The 18,030-nt window shown below is 49.5% G+C and overlaps 1 protein-coding gene across 1 annotated transcript; it reads left to right on the plus strand.

The window, feature by feature from the left end:
- The first annotated feature begins 1,029 nt into the window (after positions 1–1,029).
- LOC106645948 (dynein axonemal heavy chain 7) lies at positions 1,030–17,219 on the plus strand. Its single transcript, XM_089588548.1, has 53 exons — positions 1,030–1,208; positions 1,267–1,690; positions 1,767–1,903; positions 1,989–2,142; positions 2,205–2,354; positions 2,425–2,610; positions 2,688–3,064; positions 3,125–3,346; positions 3,408–3,705; positions 3,791–4,138; positions 4,219–4,484; positions 4,542–4,695; positions 4,764–4,990; positions 5,050–5,251; positions 5,314–5,548; positions 5,615–5,751; positions 5,823–6,359; positions 6,422–6,706; positions 6,784–7,032; positions 7,104–7,181; positions 7,251–7,349; positions 7,420–7,588; positions 7,657–7,826; positions 7,881–8,009; positions 8,082–8,303; positions 8,379–8,830; positions 8,902–9,099; positions 9,178–9,325; positions 9,393–9,602; positions 9,696–10,178; positions 10,241–10,415; positions 10,495–10,565; positions 10,645–10,874; positions 10,937–11,156; positions 11,225–11,524; positions 11,599–12,035; positions 12,107–12,352; positions 12,531–12,818; positions 12,890–13,081; positions 13,177–13,280; positions 13,444–13,566; positions 13,652–14,022; positions 14,102–14,282; positions 14,356–14,953; positions 15,040–15,228; positions 15,290–15,500; positions 15,591–15,599; positions 15,698–15,715; positions 15,923–16,157; positions 16,239–16,390; positions 16,484–16,671; positions 16,760–16,853; positions 16,950–17,219. Exons 1-53 carry the CDS (start codon positions 1,030–1,032, stop codon positions 17,154–17,156), a joined length of 11,964 nt encoding a protein of 3,987 aa, XP_089444674.1. The 3' UTR covers positions 17,157–17,219.
- The last annotated feature ends 811 nt before the right edge of the window (positions 17,220–18,030 follow it).

Below are 18,030 nucleotides of genomic sequence, written 5' to 3' on the forward strand. Positions count from 1 at the left end.
TAAACGTGATGAATATTTTTGTCCGAAATATCACACAAAAATAATGACGAAATTCCCAAAAAACAGATTCTCTAAGTATTAAGGGATGTAAGGCAAACCTTATACATTATATTGACTGTTATACGCTTAAAAGAATAGGGTCCCGAAATTTGTCCCAATGTTCTCAGCTTACATTAGAAATGTATTATATATATATACCTACCACGTACTCATTACGTCCACGAAGCACAATAAAACTCAAAGATGTGAATATTTTGTTTGATTAGTCCTCGTAAGCAGTGTACTGTTGAGCTACTTTTGTTGTCAACTTTGTGGTATGTTCCTAGTTTTTACACTACACACACTTACATTAAAAAACAAAAAACCATTAAGTGTGTCTAAGAAAATTAAAAAATCTGCGTGCGAGCGTGATGAAAAAAAAAAAAAAAAAAAAAAAAAAATGATTTAATTCATTTACTTGAGTAAACTGTACAAAACTTGATGAAGAATCGTGCATCGGAGCTACAAGTTTTGAATTAATTTGATATTGATTTCTAAATGTTCAATGTAACCATTATCTGATTCCATCCTCCTAAATGTAAGTAAGAGAGAAAAATAAGAGGTAGGTAATCAAAAAGGAAAAAAAAAAAAAAGTATAAGTTTGAGCGACAATCACTGATGCAATACTATATTATATTGTAATAAAACACGATTGAATATTTTATTACTCCACGTGTATCGAAGAAAACAAAAGTCTATAAATATTTTTCAAAATTGTTTTCTAATTGTACGAAACAAGATGTGAAACGTATATTGTAGTTGTATATCGTTACGTGTGTAGAACAACATATTATTAAAAATAAAATACCTATCATATCTAAAAGTTGATTCTTTTGATTTCCTCGTACAAAAAAAGTACCCCTAATCGATATATTGGCGTTTATTACTATGGTTACGTGCAATACCGGCCCCGAAATAACGTAACCTACCTTGAGGCAACGGGACAAAGTGTTTCTCGAAACAGGTACATGTTTAAAACTCGAAACAGCCATGACGGACCTCAACATGGCAAGATTTCACGAGTGCCACGGCATGGACATCAAGAAGTTGGAGAAATTCGTGAGAAATAAGAGGAAAAACAACGAACAGTTGGACAACATCCTCACCGAGTTTTCCATATTCGACGCACCCCAGCTCGTGTTCGATCCAGCGAAGGAAAAACAATTACGGTAAAAAAAAAAATTGGTTGTTGGTAGGTACTTGTTGAACATTTTCTTCCTCGCACAGGGTCGACAAAACCACGGCGTACAGGAAAGAGAAGGAAGCCAAGTTCGCGAAAAACAGTTACACGGCGCTGAGGCGGCGAAGGGAAGAGTTCCGTTGCACCTTGGTCGAAGCGATAGCAAAGAAACAGGACGAAGACGTTCAAAAGTACGGGCTCGGGTACTTTGCGATCGGCGATCGCGCGCGATCGTCAAAGTACCAGCAGTACGTCGCGCACGGAATCGGCAACGAATACATTCCCCCGCTGGACCCCAAGGCGCTCGACGCTATTTTGGCGAGTGTGCCGAAAAAGTCGAGCCGGCGCTTCCCCGACGTGATGCGGAGGTGCGTCCAGGAGGTGGTTGACGAATACACGCAGAGCGTCAGGAGATCGGTTGTCGATTTCGTCCTCCATTGTGGCCCAACCCAAGAAAGTCACTCCCCTCAGGTTGCCTTATTTCATTCCAATCTCGTTTGCTTACGAGGTGAAAATAAATTTTAAAAAAATCTATTTTTCCAAGCAGAAATTCAGCGTTAGCATTGAGTCCCTACAAAAAAGCAAGAATAGGTTTCGGAGGGTGCGAAAGAAGATCGAGAAATCGTTGGTGCTGTACCACCCGTGTCTGAGAAAAGCATTGGACTTTTGGGCGCGCGAATTCAGGTAACGGATGAAAATACGTACATTTCCTAGCGAACTTATTGAGAAACTCTCGTTGAGCACAGTGTATTGAGAATACCGATCGTAGCGCGGCAAAGCAGATGGACAAAGAGCATTTTTTGTCGCACGATGGTGCCTTCAACTTGTCGATGTTTGACTTTGAATTTTCTCAAATGGTCAACAATGTGAAGAAGCAACTCAACGAGCGATGGATCGCGCGAATCGCAAACATCTGCCGCAACGTAAGTACATGAATGGCACAATGTCCCAAATTGTCCTCGAGCATATGCATTGTATTTCAAAGGCCCAGAAAAAAGGCACCCTAGCTCTGGACAAAAGTCACGAGGTCAGCGTGAAACTGTTCAAATGCCTCGCTACCATCATGAAAGATCAACTGAGGTGCCTCTGTCTGAAATCGGTCGACGACTACATGGACTTTTTGATGAACGCCGAGGTAAAAGTAAACCAATGGACCAATCGCGCAACCAATCCTCGTTTTTATCAACATTTTTCCTCGCGCGCAGGCAAACCGATGTCGATTCATCGTCAACGTCGTGGCGAAAAACGAAGTCCTGGTTTTCGAACCGTCCTTCAAGGCGTTCGCCAACAGGTTTAATTCTCTTCTGCGCTCGCTCGTCGACGCGGTCGCCGAGCACGAAAGGATCGATGCCAAACTACTGCCGGGCCTCTCCAACGACGAAAACTTGCAGGTTCTTATAGAGCGAAACTTTTTTCCCCCACAAGCTCTGGTTGGTTAACAACAACAACAACAACAAAAAATGTCCAGCCGGACATTTCCGAGGACCAGGTGGAATCGCACGTGGCGAGAATTACCAATCTGCTCGAGCAGATGCGGATAGGCCCGGAGTTTCTGTTGCAAGAGTTCGACAAGTACTTGAGCTTGGTCAATCGGGAAGAGGCAAAGTACATCGAGTCGATCCTGGAGTCGGACCCTCCGCCGTCCTTCCAAGCGTACGGGGAGCTCATAGATCGGTACGACCAGCTGTCCAAGCGCATACCACTCGAGTTCGAGGCGACGGTGTCGATCGGTATATTCGAGATCCACAAGCGGGAGCTCATCAACCAGTTGGTCGAGGCTGCCTTGGACTGCAGGGACGTTCTCTTGAACAAGCTCATCGGCGACTACCAGCTCGAGTCAAAGGCGTAAGTTTCGACGCGAGACTCATCGGCTCGTCCAAGTGAAAAGCGATGGTTACTTTGCAGCATCGGCGAGGAGTTCCAGGGCATCTCCGACCGGGCGCTGAGCGTCCCCCCCAACACCCTCGAGCTCGTGGAGCTGAGCGACTTTGTGAAAAGGGCCCAGACCGAGATGGTCAGGGGCTTGGAGAAGAGGCTTCAGGAGATCATCAAGTACATCCTGTTGCTGTCTGACTACGCGCCGCTCACCTCGATCGAGATGAAAACCAACAACGTGGCCTTTCAATGGTTAGCTGCGCCGATGAGCCTCAAATTCCCAAGTGTATTCCTAATGATCCGCGACGCGCAGGTGCCACCGCATGCCGTCGATCTTCGAGGAGCACCTGCGCATCGTCGCGAGTAAAACCGGCGAGTACCAGCAGGCGCTGAAGGAGCGGGTGGAAAAATTCCGGGACGACCTGCAGGTGTACGAGAGGCAGTGCGAGGAGATGCAGCACTGGGGCAACGTCGAGGAAATCTTTCGGTACAAAAAGAAAGCCGATCGCTTGGAAAATCGGCTCGTCGCCGCCGTGGAGACCATAGACGCCTTCAACGCCGAGGAGCAGATGTTTGGCTGGGAATTGACGCAGTACCCTCTCCGAAAAAAGGTAAAAAAAAAAAAAAAAAAAAAGAAAGATCGGCATGGCCCTATGGGCTTTTTTCTCGATGCTCAGCACCTCGATCGTGTCGCAGATCGCGGACAAGCTGGCGCCGTACAAAAAGTTCTACGACGCGGCGTGCGAGTTTCTGTCGAGCAACAAAAACTGGACGAGCTCCGTGGTGGGCAGCTACGACCCCGACGACATAGACACGGAGACGGGCACGGCCTACCGCACGGTACTCAAGCTCGAGAAGACGTTCCAAGTGCCGCTGGTGCGCCGACTCGCCGAGACGGTCAGAATAATGATCGAGGAGTTCAAGGAGCACATGCCCCTCATCATGACCCTCGGCAACCCGGGAATGAAGCCTCGGCACTGGGAACAGGTCTCCGAGATCGTCGGCTTCCCCATCAAGGTGGACTCTGGCATGACCCTTGCCAAGGTGGGCACACGTATCCTTGGATTATTCCAACGAAAGCTGTGATCGTGATTAAACACTCGCACGCGTTGTATACCGTGTAGGTAATAGATTTCGGGCTGGACGATTACGTGCCAAAGTTCGAGGGCATAGCGGAGGCGGCGACGAAGGAGAGCAATTTGGAGAAGGCCCTGACGAAGATGCACGCCGAGTGGACCGACATGGAGTTCACGATAAATCCGTACCGCGACACCGGGACCCACGTGATAGCGAGCGTCGACGAGATCCAGGTGCTCCTGGACGACCATCTCACGAAAGCCCAGACGATGAAGAACTCGGTCTACATCAAGCCCTTCGAGAAAGAGACTCTGTACGCCTCGCGGAAAATCCCCTCTCTTGTGGAAAATTTACCATTTTTGTTTTTCAGGGAGTGGGAAGCTACGTTGTACATGCTTCAGGACATTATAGACTACTGGCTGAAGGTACAGGCGACCTGGATGTACCTCGAGCCGATTTTTTCTTCCCCCGACATCCAGCAACAGATGCCGGAAGAGGGCCGGCGCTTCAGTGCCGTCGACAAAGTTTGCAATATAACATTGTGCGAATGTCAATTTCTCAAATCGTAAATACATCTCGTGTGTCCACGCAGATTTGGAGGGACATAATGTCGAACGTGGTCCTAGAGCCGAAAGTCATGGCAGTGATAGAGATCGAAAAGATGCTCGATCGTTTGAAAAAGTCGACGAATCTGTTGGACCTGATCCAAAAGGGGCTGAACGACTACTTGGAAAAGAAGCGGCTCTACTTTCCCCGATTTTTCTTCCTGTCGAACGACGAGCTCCTGGAAATTCTCTCGGAAACCAAGGACCCGAAACGGTAAAACAAGCCGACCCTGCGTATCACACAAATCAGTGGAAATAATTGTAAAAATGCAGTGTTCAGCCGCACCTGAAAAAGTGCTTCGAAGGTATAGCCAAGTTGAACTTTACCGAAGAGATGGAGGTGACGGCGATGATATCCTCGGAAGGGGAACAAGTGACGCTGGAAGACGTCATCGACACGTCGGCCGCCAAGGGTCAAGTGGAAAAATGGCTCGTGGAACTGGAAATGGACATGAAGAAGAGCATTCGAGCTCAGGTACAATGCAAATTCGTTTGACTATCCCACGGAGATGATTACAACAATGACTTTCGGTGTAGGTGATACGGGCCAAAGATGCGTATCCAACCAAAGCGAGGAGCGAGTGGGTCCTGGACTGGCCGGGCCAAACGATCCTGTGCATGTCCCAGCTGTACTGGACGAACGACATAACGAACGCGATGCCAACGGCGCCCCAAAGTTTGCACGACTACGTCGACGCTTGCATCCACGAGCTCGGAGAAATCGTCAAACTCGTCCGCGGAAAGTTGTCGGAGCAAAATCGCACCACCCTCGGTATTATATGTATACTCAGCTAATCGTATACCAAAGCACTTTCAAAATTGGTGATTCGTTGCAAAGAGGCCCTGGTGACTCTGGACGTCCACGCTCGGGACGTCCTGGTCGGACTTGCTCGGCAAAACGTGTCCAACGCCACCGACTTCAAATGGATTTGCCAACTGAGATACTACTGGATGGTGAGTTTCCGTCATACACTTGTTCTATATGTACCATGATTGCACGTCGAGAGGGATATGAAATAAAAGAGGGGAGAATTTCGTGTATTAAGGATGAAAACCTGATAACGATGATGATAAACGCCTCGTTGGCCTACGGCTACGAGTACCTGGGGAACAGCTCACGGCTGGTGATCACACCACTGACGGACAGGTGCTACAGGACCCTCTTTGGGGCCCTGAGCTTGCACCTGGGCGGGGCACCGGAGGGCCCGGCGGGTACCGGGAAAACCGAGACCACCAAGGACCTGGCGAAAGCCGTGGCCAAGCAGTGCGTCGTATTCAATTGCTCGGAGGGCCTCGATTACGCGGCCATGGGCAAGTTCTTCAAGGGCATCGCCGCCTCGGGCGCCTGGTCGTGCTTCGACGAGTTCAACCGCATCGACTTGGAGGTCCTGTCGGTCGTGGCCCAGCAAATCCTCACGATACAACGGGCCATCAACTCCGGCCACTCCACCCTCACCTTCGAAGGCACCGAGCTACGTTTGGACCCCACTTGTGCCGTCTTCATCACCATGAATCCCGGGTACGCCGGGAGATCCGAGCTCCCCGACAACCTCAAGGCCCTGTTCAGATCCGTGGCCATGATGGTAGGCGCGCCGACTCGGCGTCAAAAGTCACAATAACAGGTACACGGGGAATATGCCGACAGGTGCCCGATTACGCGCTCATATCCGAGAACACCCTGTACTCGTTTGGCTTCCTGAACGCGCGTCCACTGTCGGTGAAAATCGTCACTACGTATCGGCTGTGCTCGGAGCAGCTGTCGACCCAGAGCCACTACGATTACGGGATGAGGGCGGTCAAGTCGGTGCTGCTGGCCACCGGGAACTTGAAGCTCAAGTACCCGGACGAGAACGAGGACATTTTGGTCCTGCGGAGCATCAGGGACGTCAACCTCCCGAAATTCTTGAACCCCGATCTCCCGCTCTTCAACGTGAGGATACTTTTTTTTTTTTTTTTTTTTTTTCATCACGACCCTGTCCTAGTTTTGTTTAAATGGTCGGTCGGCAGGGTATAATGTCGGACCTGTTCCCGAACGTCGTGCTCCCTGAGCCGGACTACACGGACCTGAACGCGTGTACCCTGGAGGCGTGCTCGCAGGCCAACATCCAGTGCACACCAGCCTTTTTGATGAAGGTCCAGCAGATCTACGAAATGATGATCGTCCGTCACGGGTTCATGATCGTGGGCTTGCCCTTTGGCGGCAAGAGCACCGCGTACAAGATGCTAGCCGCTGCTCTCGAGCTCTGCGAGGAACGAGTGAGTACAAAATAATGTTCCGCTTACCCGCCTGATTATTTTTGTACCAAAAAACGTTCGTTTGGTTGTAGAATCTAATGAACGAGCGGAGGGTCGAGATAACGGTCATCAACCCGAAAGCCATCACGATCGGCCAGCTGTACGGTCAGGTAATCAAGTGATCATTGTAAATACGAAAAAAAAATAATAATAATAATAAAAATGTCGTTGGGCAATAGTTCGATCCAACGTCCCACGAGTGGTCCGACGGGATACTGGCAATCAGCTACCGCGCGTTCGCGACGTCGACCAACAACAACAGAAAGTGGCTGATATTCGTAAGTATAAACCTTTTCCCGACAAGTACAAATATTTGCTAAAATTTTCGTTTGAATGAACACAACAAAGGACGGGCCGATAGACGCCGTGTGGATAGAGAACATGAACACGGTTCTGGACGACAACAAAAAATTGTGCCTCATGAGCGGGGAAATCATCCAGTTGGCGCCGACGACCAACCTGATCTTTGAGCCAATGGACCTGGAAGCGGCCTCTCCCGCGACGGTGTCTCGCTGTGGTGGGTCGTTGTTTTTTTTTTTTTTTTATGAGAAGAAGAAAAGAAAAATATCTGCCATTTGACGTCAGGTATGATCTACATGGAGCCGTCGAGTTTGGGCTGGGAGCCCCTGCTGCAGTCCTGGATAGCGACAGCCCCCTCGATCCTGAGCCAGTGGCTGCGGACCTTCCTGTACGAGTCCCTCTTCATGAGATTCTGCAAGCCGATCTTGTATCTCCTCAGGCGATGCAACGTCACGGTATGCAACCCCCGTTGCGACGTACACCTTGAAACTCACGCAAACTTCCCGTAGGAAATGTGCCCGATGCCCGATGCCAACCTCGTACGGTCCATCACCTACCTGATGGACTGCTTCCTCGACGACTACAGAGAAATCACCGACGGCGCCCCCAACGACTTGGACCTACGAGCCCAGATCGAAGCGAGTACTAACTATTATTGCAGGGTATATTTACTGTTGAAACCTTGAATGTCACATGGCATTTCCAAGCAGGGCTCGTTTTTCTTCTCCTGCATTTGGGCCCTGGGCGGCACTCTCATCGAAAGGGACAGGGAAATATTCAGCGCGCTCTTCCACGGTCTTTTGGAGAAGGAGTTTCCCGCGGATTTGGCGTCCCAGCTTGGACTCGCGGAGCCAGTGCTGCCTCCGAGGAAGCCGTACATCTACATCATGCCCAAAGACGGCTCGGTTTTCGATTACAGGTTCATCAAGGAGGTTCGCTTAAATAACGTCATTCATTGGGACATTGGTATATGTATCCTCACATGATAACACGGAATTCGAAATAAGGGCAAGGGCAAGTGGAAGCTGTGGTCGGACGAGTTGGTGAACATGCCAGCGATCCCGCGCGACGTCCCGGTCAACCAGATAATAGTGCCGACGATCGAGACCATACGGTACATGAGTCTCTTCCAGATGCTCGTGCAGCACCAGAAGCCGGTCCTGGTGGTCGGGCCAACGGGGACCGGCAAGTCGGTCTACGCGACGGACTTTCTCCTAAAGAAGAACGACTTGACCGTGTACAAGCCGCTGTTCATCAACTTCTCGGCGCAAACCTCGGCCAACCAGACGCAGGACATCATCATGAGCAAACTCGACAAGAGGAGGAAGGGCGTCTTTGGCCCGCCCCTGGGAAAGCTGTGCGTCATCTTCATCGACGACGTCTCCATGCCCATGAAGGAAGAGTACGGGGCTCAGCCCCCCATTGAAATCCTCAGGCAATTGCTCGATCAAGCTACTTGGTACGCATGTACACTCGTTATTGTTTTTGTGGCTCTTACGTGTATACAACGTTATGTTATACTTTATACAGGTACGACAGAAAGGACTGTTCGACGATCAAGCTGATAGATCTTCAGTTGATGTGCGCCATGAGTCCACCCGTGGGTGGTGGCAAGGACGTGACTCCTCGGTTCAAGCGGCACTTTTTCGTCACCGCGATCTCAGAGTTCCGGGACGACGTTATGATCGCCATATTCAGCAAAATCATTCTCTGGCACCTCGACACCAGGCAATACGCTTCAACAGACTCTCGCTTTATCGTACAAGCGGTATACATGTATGAAGTTTCGTGAAATTATTTTTCCAGAGGTTTCAGCAAAGAGTTCGACCCCTGCATCGATCAAATCGTCCTGGCTACTCTCGACGTGTACAAAAAGAGTCTGGAATACCTGCTGCCCACCCCGGCCAAGTCGCACTACTTGTTCAACCTCCGCGACTTTTCTAGAGTCATTCAGGTGGACTCGGAGTCGACAATTTCCATGTGATCAGAAAAGAACAACGTTGCCTCACTTTTTATTTCAGGGCGTCCTCTTGTCGGTGCCCGAGACCATGCCGACTCTGGTGAACATGAAGAAACTGTGGGTCCACGAAGTGTTGCGAGTGTTTGGCGATCGGTTGGTCGACAACGACATCGACTGGCTCATCCAGCAGTTACGCATCACGCTCAAGGAGAAAATGGACGCCGACCTCGACGGGATGTTCGCCAAGCTGAAGAGCGACAAATCCAAGCCCGTAAGTGTGTGAAACAAAAAAAAAAAAAAAAAAAAAAAAAAAACCCAAAAAATTTACATCGATGCTATAAACGAATATACAATAAACGACCAGATCGGCGAGATCGAGCTGCGCAAGCTCGTGTACTGCGACTTTGCCGATCCGAAGGCCGATCAGCGGCTGTACCAGGAGGTGTCGGACTTGGAGCTGTTGCGCAGCATCGTCGAGAATTACCTGTCCGAGTACAACTCGATGACGAAGAAACCGATGAACCTGGTGTTGTTCCGCTTCGCCATAGAGCACCTCTCGAAGATCGCGCGCATCATAAAGCAGCCCCGGAGCCACGCCCTCCTCGTCGGCGTAGGTGGCTCGGGCCGGCAGTCCCTGACCCGGCTCGCCTCGCACATATGCGACTACGAGGTCCACCAGGTCGAGATAAGCAAGACCTACTCGGTCCCCGACTGGCACGAGGACATCAAGAAGATCATGCTCAAGGCGACCTCGAGCGAGCTACACTCGACCTTCCTGTTCACCGACACCCAGATAAAGGAGGAAAGCTTCCTCGAGGACATCAACAACATGCTCAACACTGGCGAGGTGGGTATAGGATTACACATTGTTGGCGATGGTGGGGCTGAAGCGTGGAGAATTGAGCGCAGGTGCCGAACTTGTTCAGCAACGAGGAGAAGGCCGAGATTTGCGAGAAGATGCGCCAGGTCGACAGGCAACGCGACAAGTCGTTGCAGACCGACGGCAGCCTCGTCGCCCTCTTCAACCTCTTTATCCAGATAGCTCGGGATCAGCTGCACATTGTCGTCGCCATGTCCTCCACGGGTTATACCCAATGATCGATTTCATCACGTATACTACTACGCAAAAATCGTTACTCAATGGTATACTTGATTCTCCGTAGGGGACAACTTTCGCGTTCGGATCCGCAAGTTTCCCGCCCTCGTCAACTGCTGTACCATCGATTGGATGCAGGTACAATGAACCTATACCTTATTTTATGATCCGATCGCGTGTAATAACAAATGATCGGAGCTGTGATTGGTTTGGCCAGCCGTGGCCGGGGGATGCCCTGTCTGCCGTGGCGATGAAATTCCTGAGCGAAATCGAGCTTACGACCGCCGAGCGTAGCGCTGCCACCGAGATGTGCCAAGTGTTCCACGTGTCGACGCAAACTCTGAGCGCCGAGTTTCTCGAGCGCCTCGGCAGGCACAACTACGTGACGCCGACCTCCTACCTCGAGCTCATCGCCACCTTCAAGAGCCTACTGGCCATCAAGAGAAAGTAAGGGTATATACAATATAATGGTTTAACCATTATTGACGTTTTTTCCTCGTTGCGCGAAGCGAAATATTGGAGAGCAAGGCCCGGTACGAGGGTGGCCTGGGCCGGCTGGACAAGACGCAGCGGGACGTCGAGGAGATGCAGATCACCCTGAGGAACCTGCAGCCCATGCTGCTCGAGGCGACGGAGGACGTGCAAAAGATCCTGACCCGCGTGGAAAAGGAGAGCGCGGACGTTGCCGAGGTCGAGGCGGTCATCAAGCTGGACGAGGAAGCCGCCCTGGTATGGCAATAAGGGAGCTGTAGATCGCAACGTCATATGTCACGTGTATCTGGGGTTTGCGTCGGTAGGAGGTGGCGGGAAAAGCCGCGGAGATAAAGGCCGAGTGCGACGCGAATCTCGAGGAAGCCATGCCGATCCTCCGGGAAGCCGAGGCGGCCCTCAACACCCTCACCATGTCGGACGTAGCCGTGGTCAAGGCTATGAAGAACCCCCCGGCGGGCGTCAAACTCGTCATGGAGAGCATTTGCATCCTCAAGGGGGTCAAGCCCGAAAGGATCCAACAGCCGGACGGGAGGATGGCCGAGGATTACTGGAAGTCCTCGCTGAAGGTCCTCAGCGACGTCAAGTTCCTCGACTCTCTGATCACGGTATGATATGGGTGCAATGTGTCATCGACAAAAATGGTAAATGATGACGACGGTTGGTCTTTTGGTCAATAAAGTTCGACAAGGACAACGTGGGGGAGCGGGCGATCGAGAAGATCCGCCGGGAGTACCTGACCAACGCGAGCTTCGACCCGAACAAGATAAAGAACGTCTCGACGGCGTGCGAGGGCCTCTGCAAGTGGGTCTACGCGATATCCGAGTACGACAAGGTGGCCAAGGTGGTGGCGCCGAAGCAGCAGGCCTTGGCCGAGGCGCAGGCCATGTACGACGACGCCATGGGCAAGCTGAGCGTGAAGCGCGAGCAGCTCAGGGAGGTCCAGGCGAGGCTGGCCGACCTCGAGGCCGAGCTCGCCAAGAGAAAGGCCGACTACCAGGGGATGATCGACAAGGTCGCCGAGTGCGAGCAGAAGCTCAAACGTGCCGAGGAGCTGATCGGCGGCCTCGGCGGGGAGTACGCCCGCTGGTCCGACAACGCCAGCCAGCTGGCCAACAGGTACATGATATGCTTCTCCCTCGTTGCTGTTGTCATAAAGTTTTTTTTTTTTTTTTGTTTTTTTTTTCCAGATACTTTCGTCTGACGGGTGACATTATGATCGCGTCCGGTGTGATCGCGTACTTGGGCCCCTTCACGACCCCGTACCGGGTCAAGCAGACCAACGAGTGGGTCGAGCTCTGCACGAGTCTCGGTATCGTTTGCACCAAGGACTTTCAGTTACGCGAGGTTTTGGGCGACCCGGTTCTGATACGGTCCTGGAACATCTACGGCCTGCCCACCGATGCCTTTTCAACCGACAACGGCATCATTGTCAAGTACGTATACACACGTGAAATGTATATTGATTCGTGGGGGGGAAAAAAAAAAAAATCGTAAAATTGCAGCTAAGTAAGCGATTTCCAATATTGATTGCTTTTGACAATGTGTGAAAGGATGTAATAATATCTACGATGGGCAGTTGTATAATAATTTTACGATGTATTATGAGCGTAGGAACGCGAGGCGTTGGCCGTTGATGATCGATCCGCAGGGCCAGGCGAACAAGTGGGTGAAAAACATGGAGAAGGAAAACAACCTGAGCATAATAAAGCTGAGCCAGAACGATTACCCGAGGATATTGGAAAACGCCATACAGTTCGGTCAGCCGGTTCTGCTCGAAAACATCGGCGAAGAGCTCGACGCGATGCTCGAGCCCATCCTCTTGAAACAGACCTTCAGGCAGGGGGGCGCCTTATGCATCAAGCTCGGCGATTCCATCATCGAGTACAACTTTGATTTCCGGTATATAATACGTTTGGTTCCCTCGAAATGCTTTCGCGCGAGAATAATCCAGAGGCGGTGACATTTGGCAGGTTGTACATAACGACGAAGCTCAGGAATCCGCATTACCTGCCGGAAGTCGTGGTCAAGGTGACTTTGATAAACTTCATGATAACCACTAGTGGACTCGAGGATCAGCTCTTGGGACTCACGGTGGCGAAGGAGAGGCCCGACTTGGAGTCGGAAAAGAATTCGCTCATCATTCAGGGAGCCGCCAACAAAAAGTAATACCTATACACCTACGTCGAATTTACTTTTGTGTATATTATAGCGTTTATTTTTTTTTTTTTTTCATACGATATTAATTTATGTGCCATAGAATGCTCAACGAAACGGAGGACAAAATATTGGCACTGTTGGCTTCGTCCAAAGGTGACATTCTCGAGGATGAGGAAGCCATCGCCGTGCTGAGCTCCTCAAAAGGTAACAAATTTTTTATTCGATATTCATAATCGATAAAGATTAAAAATATATATGTATATATGTATATTTTTATCATTGTTACATTAAAAATAGACTATTGGAAAAAAAACGTTTTCGTAAATAAATTTGTAATCTAAAATTGTTAATTAAACGTGCGCGTCAGCTCTGAGCAACGAGATCCATCAAAAGCAGGCAGCCGCCGAATTGACAGAAAAAACGATAGACGCGACTAGACTGGAGTACATGCCGATAGCCGTATACAGCACCGTACTATTTTTCACGACGAGTAAGTGACGCGTGCTTCATCCATCATCCTCTAATCGACTCACCGGTAAAAAAAAAAAAAAAAATAAAAAAAAAATGTTTCAAAGCCGACTTGGCCAACATCGATCCGATGTACCAGTACTCGTTGACCTGGTTCGTGAACCTCTTCAAAATGGCGATCGACAACACGGAGCAAGTCGAGGACGTGGCGGTCCGCATAGAGGACCTCAAGGCGTATTTCACCCGATCCCTCTACGAAAACATCTGCCGATCCCTCTTCGAAAAGGACAAGCTGCTCTTCTCGCTCCTACTGGTGATCAACCTGCTGAACAACGAGGGCAAAGTTGACCACACGCAGTGGATGTTCCTCCTGACCGGCGGAATCGGCCTCGAAAACCCGCACAAGAACCCCACCACATGGATGCCGACTCAGGCGTGGAACGAGTTCTGCAGGCTCTCGGAGATCACGCCCTTCCAGGTTCCATTCTCACTCACCCCCCTCGAAACCCTTCGCTTCAAAAACCCCGTAGTAATACCGATCGATCGAATCATACAAGGGTCTACGGGAGGCCATCGAGAGTAACAGCGAGGCGTGGAGGGACGTGTACGATTCCAAGGAGCCGCAGACCTCGAGCTTACCACAGCCGTTCGACGAGCTGTCCATCTTCGAGAGGATGCTAGTGCTGAGATGCCTCCGACCCGACATGATCGTCCCAGCCGTGCAAAATTACGTCGAATGTAATTGTAACAATCGTATGCGACCGCACGATTATACGCGTACGATAAATCGGTCAAACGATTTTGCAAACAGCTCAACTCGGGGCGGAGTACGTCGAGGCCCCGGCGTTCGATCTGGCCTCCCCGTACGCGGACTCGAACTGCAGCGTGCCCCTGATATTCATCCTGACCCCGGGGGCCGATCCGATGCAGATTCTGTTGAAATTCGCGGACGACCAGGGCTATGGTGCAAACCGGTTGTTCTCCCTGTCGCTCGGCCAAGGCCAGGGTCCGATCGCCGTCAAGATGATCAACGACGGGGTCAAGGAGGGCAACTGGATCGTCCTGCAGAACTGCCACTTGGCCAAATCCTGGATGGACAACCTCGAGAGGATATGCGAGGACCTCAGCCCCGACACGATCCATCCGGACTTTCGGCTGTGGCTGACGAGCTACCCGGTCGAGCACTTCCCGGCCTCGGTGCTCCAGAACTCGATCAAGATAACCAACGAGCCGCCCAAGGGCCTCCGCGCCAACATCCTCAAGTCGTACGCGAGCGACCCGATCGGCGACCCCGAATTCTTCGAGTCCTGCGAGCAGGCCGAGCCCTTCAAACGGCTCCTCTTTGGTCTCTGCTTCTTCCACGCGGTTGTCCAGGAAAGGCGCAACTTTGGCCCCATCGGCTGGAACACGTGCGTCTCAATTGCATCCCCAACCCACTATTAAATGGGTAACGAATTCAACAAATAATGTACCCTCGTGGTTTATGGGAGAGCAGACCGTACGAGTTCAACGAGACCGATCTGCGCATAAGCCTCCTCCAGCTGAGGCGGGCCCTGAACGATTACGACGACGTGCAGTACGAGGCGCTACTGTACCTGACCGGCGAGTGTAACTACGGGGGCCGGGTCACCGACGACTGGGACCGGCGCACCCTCATGGCCATCCTCGGGACCTTTTACAACGAGTACGTCAACATTGTCGTCGCTGTGTGCTCTCAAGTTATACATATGAACACGAATTTTCAGGGATCTCGTGAACAAGGAGACTTACTACTTCGACGACACGTCCGACATTTATTACTGTCCCTCGTTCAAGGAGTACGAGGCTTATTTGACCTTCACGAGGAAATTTCCCATCACGACGAAGCCCAGCGTTTTCGGGCTCCACGAGAACGCCGACGTACTGCGGCACAATCAGGAGACGGACCTCTTGTTTTCCTCCCTGCTCCTTACCCAGGTTTGGAATTTAGCCGCCGTTTCGTTTCCACTCAGTTTTCTAATAATGCCATGTGAATTTTCTATGCATACTGCTATACTCTTACCGTAGGACCGGATGGTGAGAAAAATCATAACGATTTTCACTCGGACGATTAACTACTAATATTATAATATTTACGTTTTTTGTTCACCAACTGTTTGACATTATATGTATAGGACTTGTGGGAGTCGAAGGTGATGTACAGCTGTTATTAAATTAGTTTAGCAAATTGGCACTCGATATTCAAATATCCTCACAACTAGCACAGCGTAATCTAAGTCTTAGTCTCAATAGCATTCAAGTAGTTTGGGTGTGTTTGCCGTAGTGGTTATATTGTTGTTCTGAAAAATGGCCCAGACCGCGCATGGCGTAAAAAATACAACTTTTTGTGCACTCGACAGGAAAAATCGCGTAACGATGCGAGTGGCGCCTCGGAAGATCAAGTGGTGTACAAAATCGCATCGGACATATTGGCCAAGTTACCCGAGGATTACGACCTGGTGAGAGCGATGGAAAAATATCCGACCCTGTACAACCAGAGCATGAACACCGTGCTCGTCCAAGAAATGGGCCGGTTCAACAAGCTCCTCGGCTGCATAAGGAGCAGCCTCGTAAACGTCAAAAAGGCCATCAAAGGTACACGATTATACCCACGCACACCCCATCAACCAATGGAACCCGTGCTCCAATATAATATACCTTATCAAAACGCATCAGGCAGCGTCGTGATGTCTTTCGAGCTGGAACAAGTCTTCTTCGCCCTGGTAACGGGGAGGATTCCCGGGCTGTGGAAACGCTTCTCGTACCCCTCTTTGAAACCTCTGGGCAGCTACGTCGAGGACTTTTTGGCTCGCCTGCAATTTTTACAGGTTATTTTTTTTTTGTTTTTTCTTAAAATATCTTGGCTAAAAAATATTAAAGTATCGATGCATGGGTAAAAATGCTTACCATCCTTTCCGAAGACTTGGTACGATAACGGCCCCCCGTCAACTTACTGGCTGTCCGGTTTTTACTTCACCCAAGCTTTCCTCACCGGAACTCGCCAGAATTACGCGAGGAAGCATCAGATTCCCATCGACTTGCTGGTCTACGATTTTGAAGTCATGAGAGAGACCAGCCTGACAGAGTCGCCCGAGGACGGCGTCTACGTGTAAGGATCACATTTATCCATGTTCGGTTGACTTTTGTAGCACCATTACTTTTAAAAGCGACTGTATCTACTCTCTTTGATGTTCAAGTTGGGGACTCTTCCTGGACGGGGCGAGATTCGACAGAGACACGATGGTCGTAAGCGAGAGCTACCCCAAGATATTGTACGATGAAATGCCATACGTGAGTTTCCTTTGACGAATAAACATATGTACTATAAATTTATAACTTGTATGGTGAAAAACAGAGGAGTGATTGTGTTTGTTATTGACATTGTAGATTTGGCTGAAGCCCAAGAGAAAGGAGGAGATCGGGGAAAGGATGAGCTACGAGTGCCCGCTGTACAAGACGAGCGAGAGACGCGGGACACTGTCGACAACGGGCCACTCGACGAACTTTGTCATCGCCATGCGCCTACCAACCGACAAACCCTCCGAGCATTGGATACGTCGGGGAGTTGCCATGCTGTGCCAGCTGTCGCAGTGATTTAATTACCGGCCCATCGTGGAACAAACGATAACCTTGTCACAATCCAGATTTGCGATTAATCAATAAAATGCATTATAAACAATACACTGCATTACTTTCGCAAAAAAAAACAAGTGTCTGCCGATGGATTTCAAAACAATAAATTACAAACCATCGCAATTATAATAAGTTTAGTATACCTACGAGCTAAAAGTTGTGGGAAAAAAAAACAACATGACTTTCGTAAGTCGCGCTCGGCACTGTGGGAGCAGAAGCAGCCAATAATACTTAATTTCCAACAATTCGATACATCAAAAAGTTCGCGCGCAAGCGCTTGTGCTTGTGATGATATACATGGGTCATTTCGCGAAATATAAAATTTCGATGGGGTGAAATGGAATTTCAAAAGCTCGGTATCAAGAAATTTTTAGTCGCGTGGAATGTAAAGGCGTTAAAAATTCAAGCCCGACTGTGCGTGTTGAGTATACAAAAATACCCTTTTTTACATTATTTTTAACATGGGCGTCTGAATTCATGATAAAGACTACCTTTTGCATACCGAGTTTTGTTTTGTCGAAATCTTCAATTTTTGTGTTTTTATCGTGTTAAAATTTTTTTATCCCTATACATACAATTAATAATATCACCTTGAAATCGTAAAATAAAATTGTTAAAAAATTTGAAAAAGTAATTTTTTTTTTTTTTCTTATTTAGCTTGATCAATAAGTAACTAAAAACACGTAAAATAAAGTACATCAGAGGTAATATATTAAAATGAGATTTATCGAGCCAAGAAATAATATCCAGATCATGCTTTGGGCGTGAATTGTGGGGTGTTTCACTCGCCAATTTTCTGCCTGTAATTTAAATATTTTTATTCACATTTTTTTCA

The sequence above is a fragment of the Copidosoma floridanum genome, unplaced genomic scaffold (genome assembly GCF_036245765.1).
Source record: "Copidosoma floridanum isolate Cflo_tuat_1 unplaced genomic scaffold, Cflo_Japanese_pri ptg000001l, whole genome shotgun sequence".
Taxonomy (NCBI): domain Eukaryota; kingdom Metazoa; phylum Arthropoda; class Insecta; order Hymenoptera; family Encyrtidae; genus Copidosoma; species Copidosoma floridanum.

Coding starts and splice junctions, on each gene's coding strand:
- LOC106645948 (XM_089588548.1), top strand. CDS start 1,030: ATGACGGACCTCAACATGGCAAGATTTCACGAGTGCCACGGCATGGAC. Junction 13,567..13,651: donor CGTACTATTTTTCACGACGA/GTAAGTGACGCG, acceptor AATGTTTCAAAG/CCGACTTGGCCAACATCGAT. Junction 16,672..16,759: donor CCCGAGGACGGCGTCTACGT/GTAAGGATCACA, acceptor TTGATGTTCAAG/TTGGGGACTCTTCCTGGACG.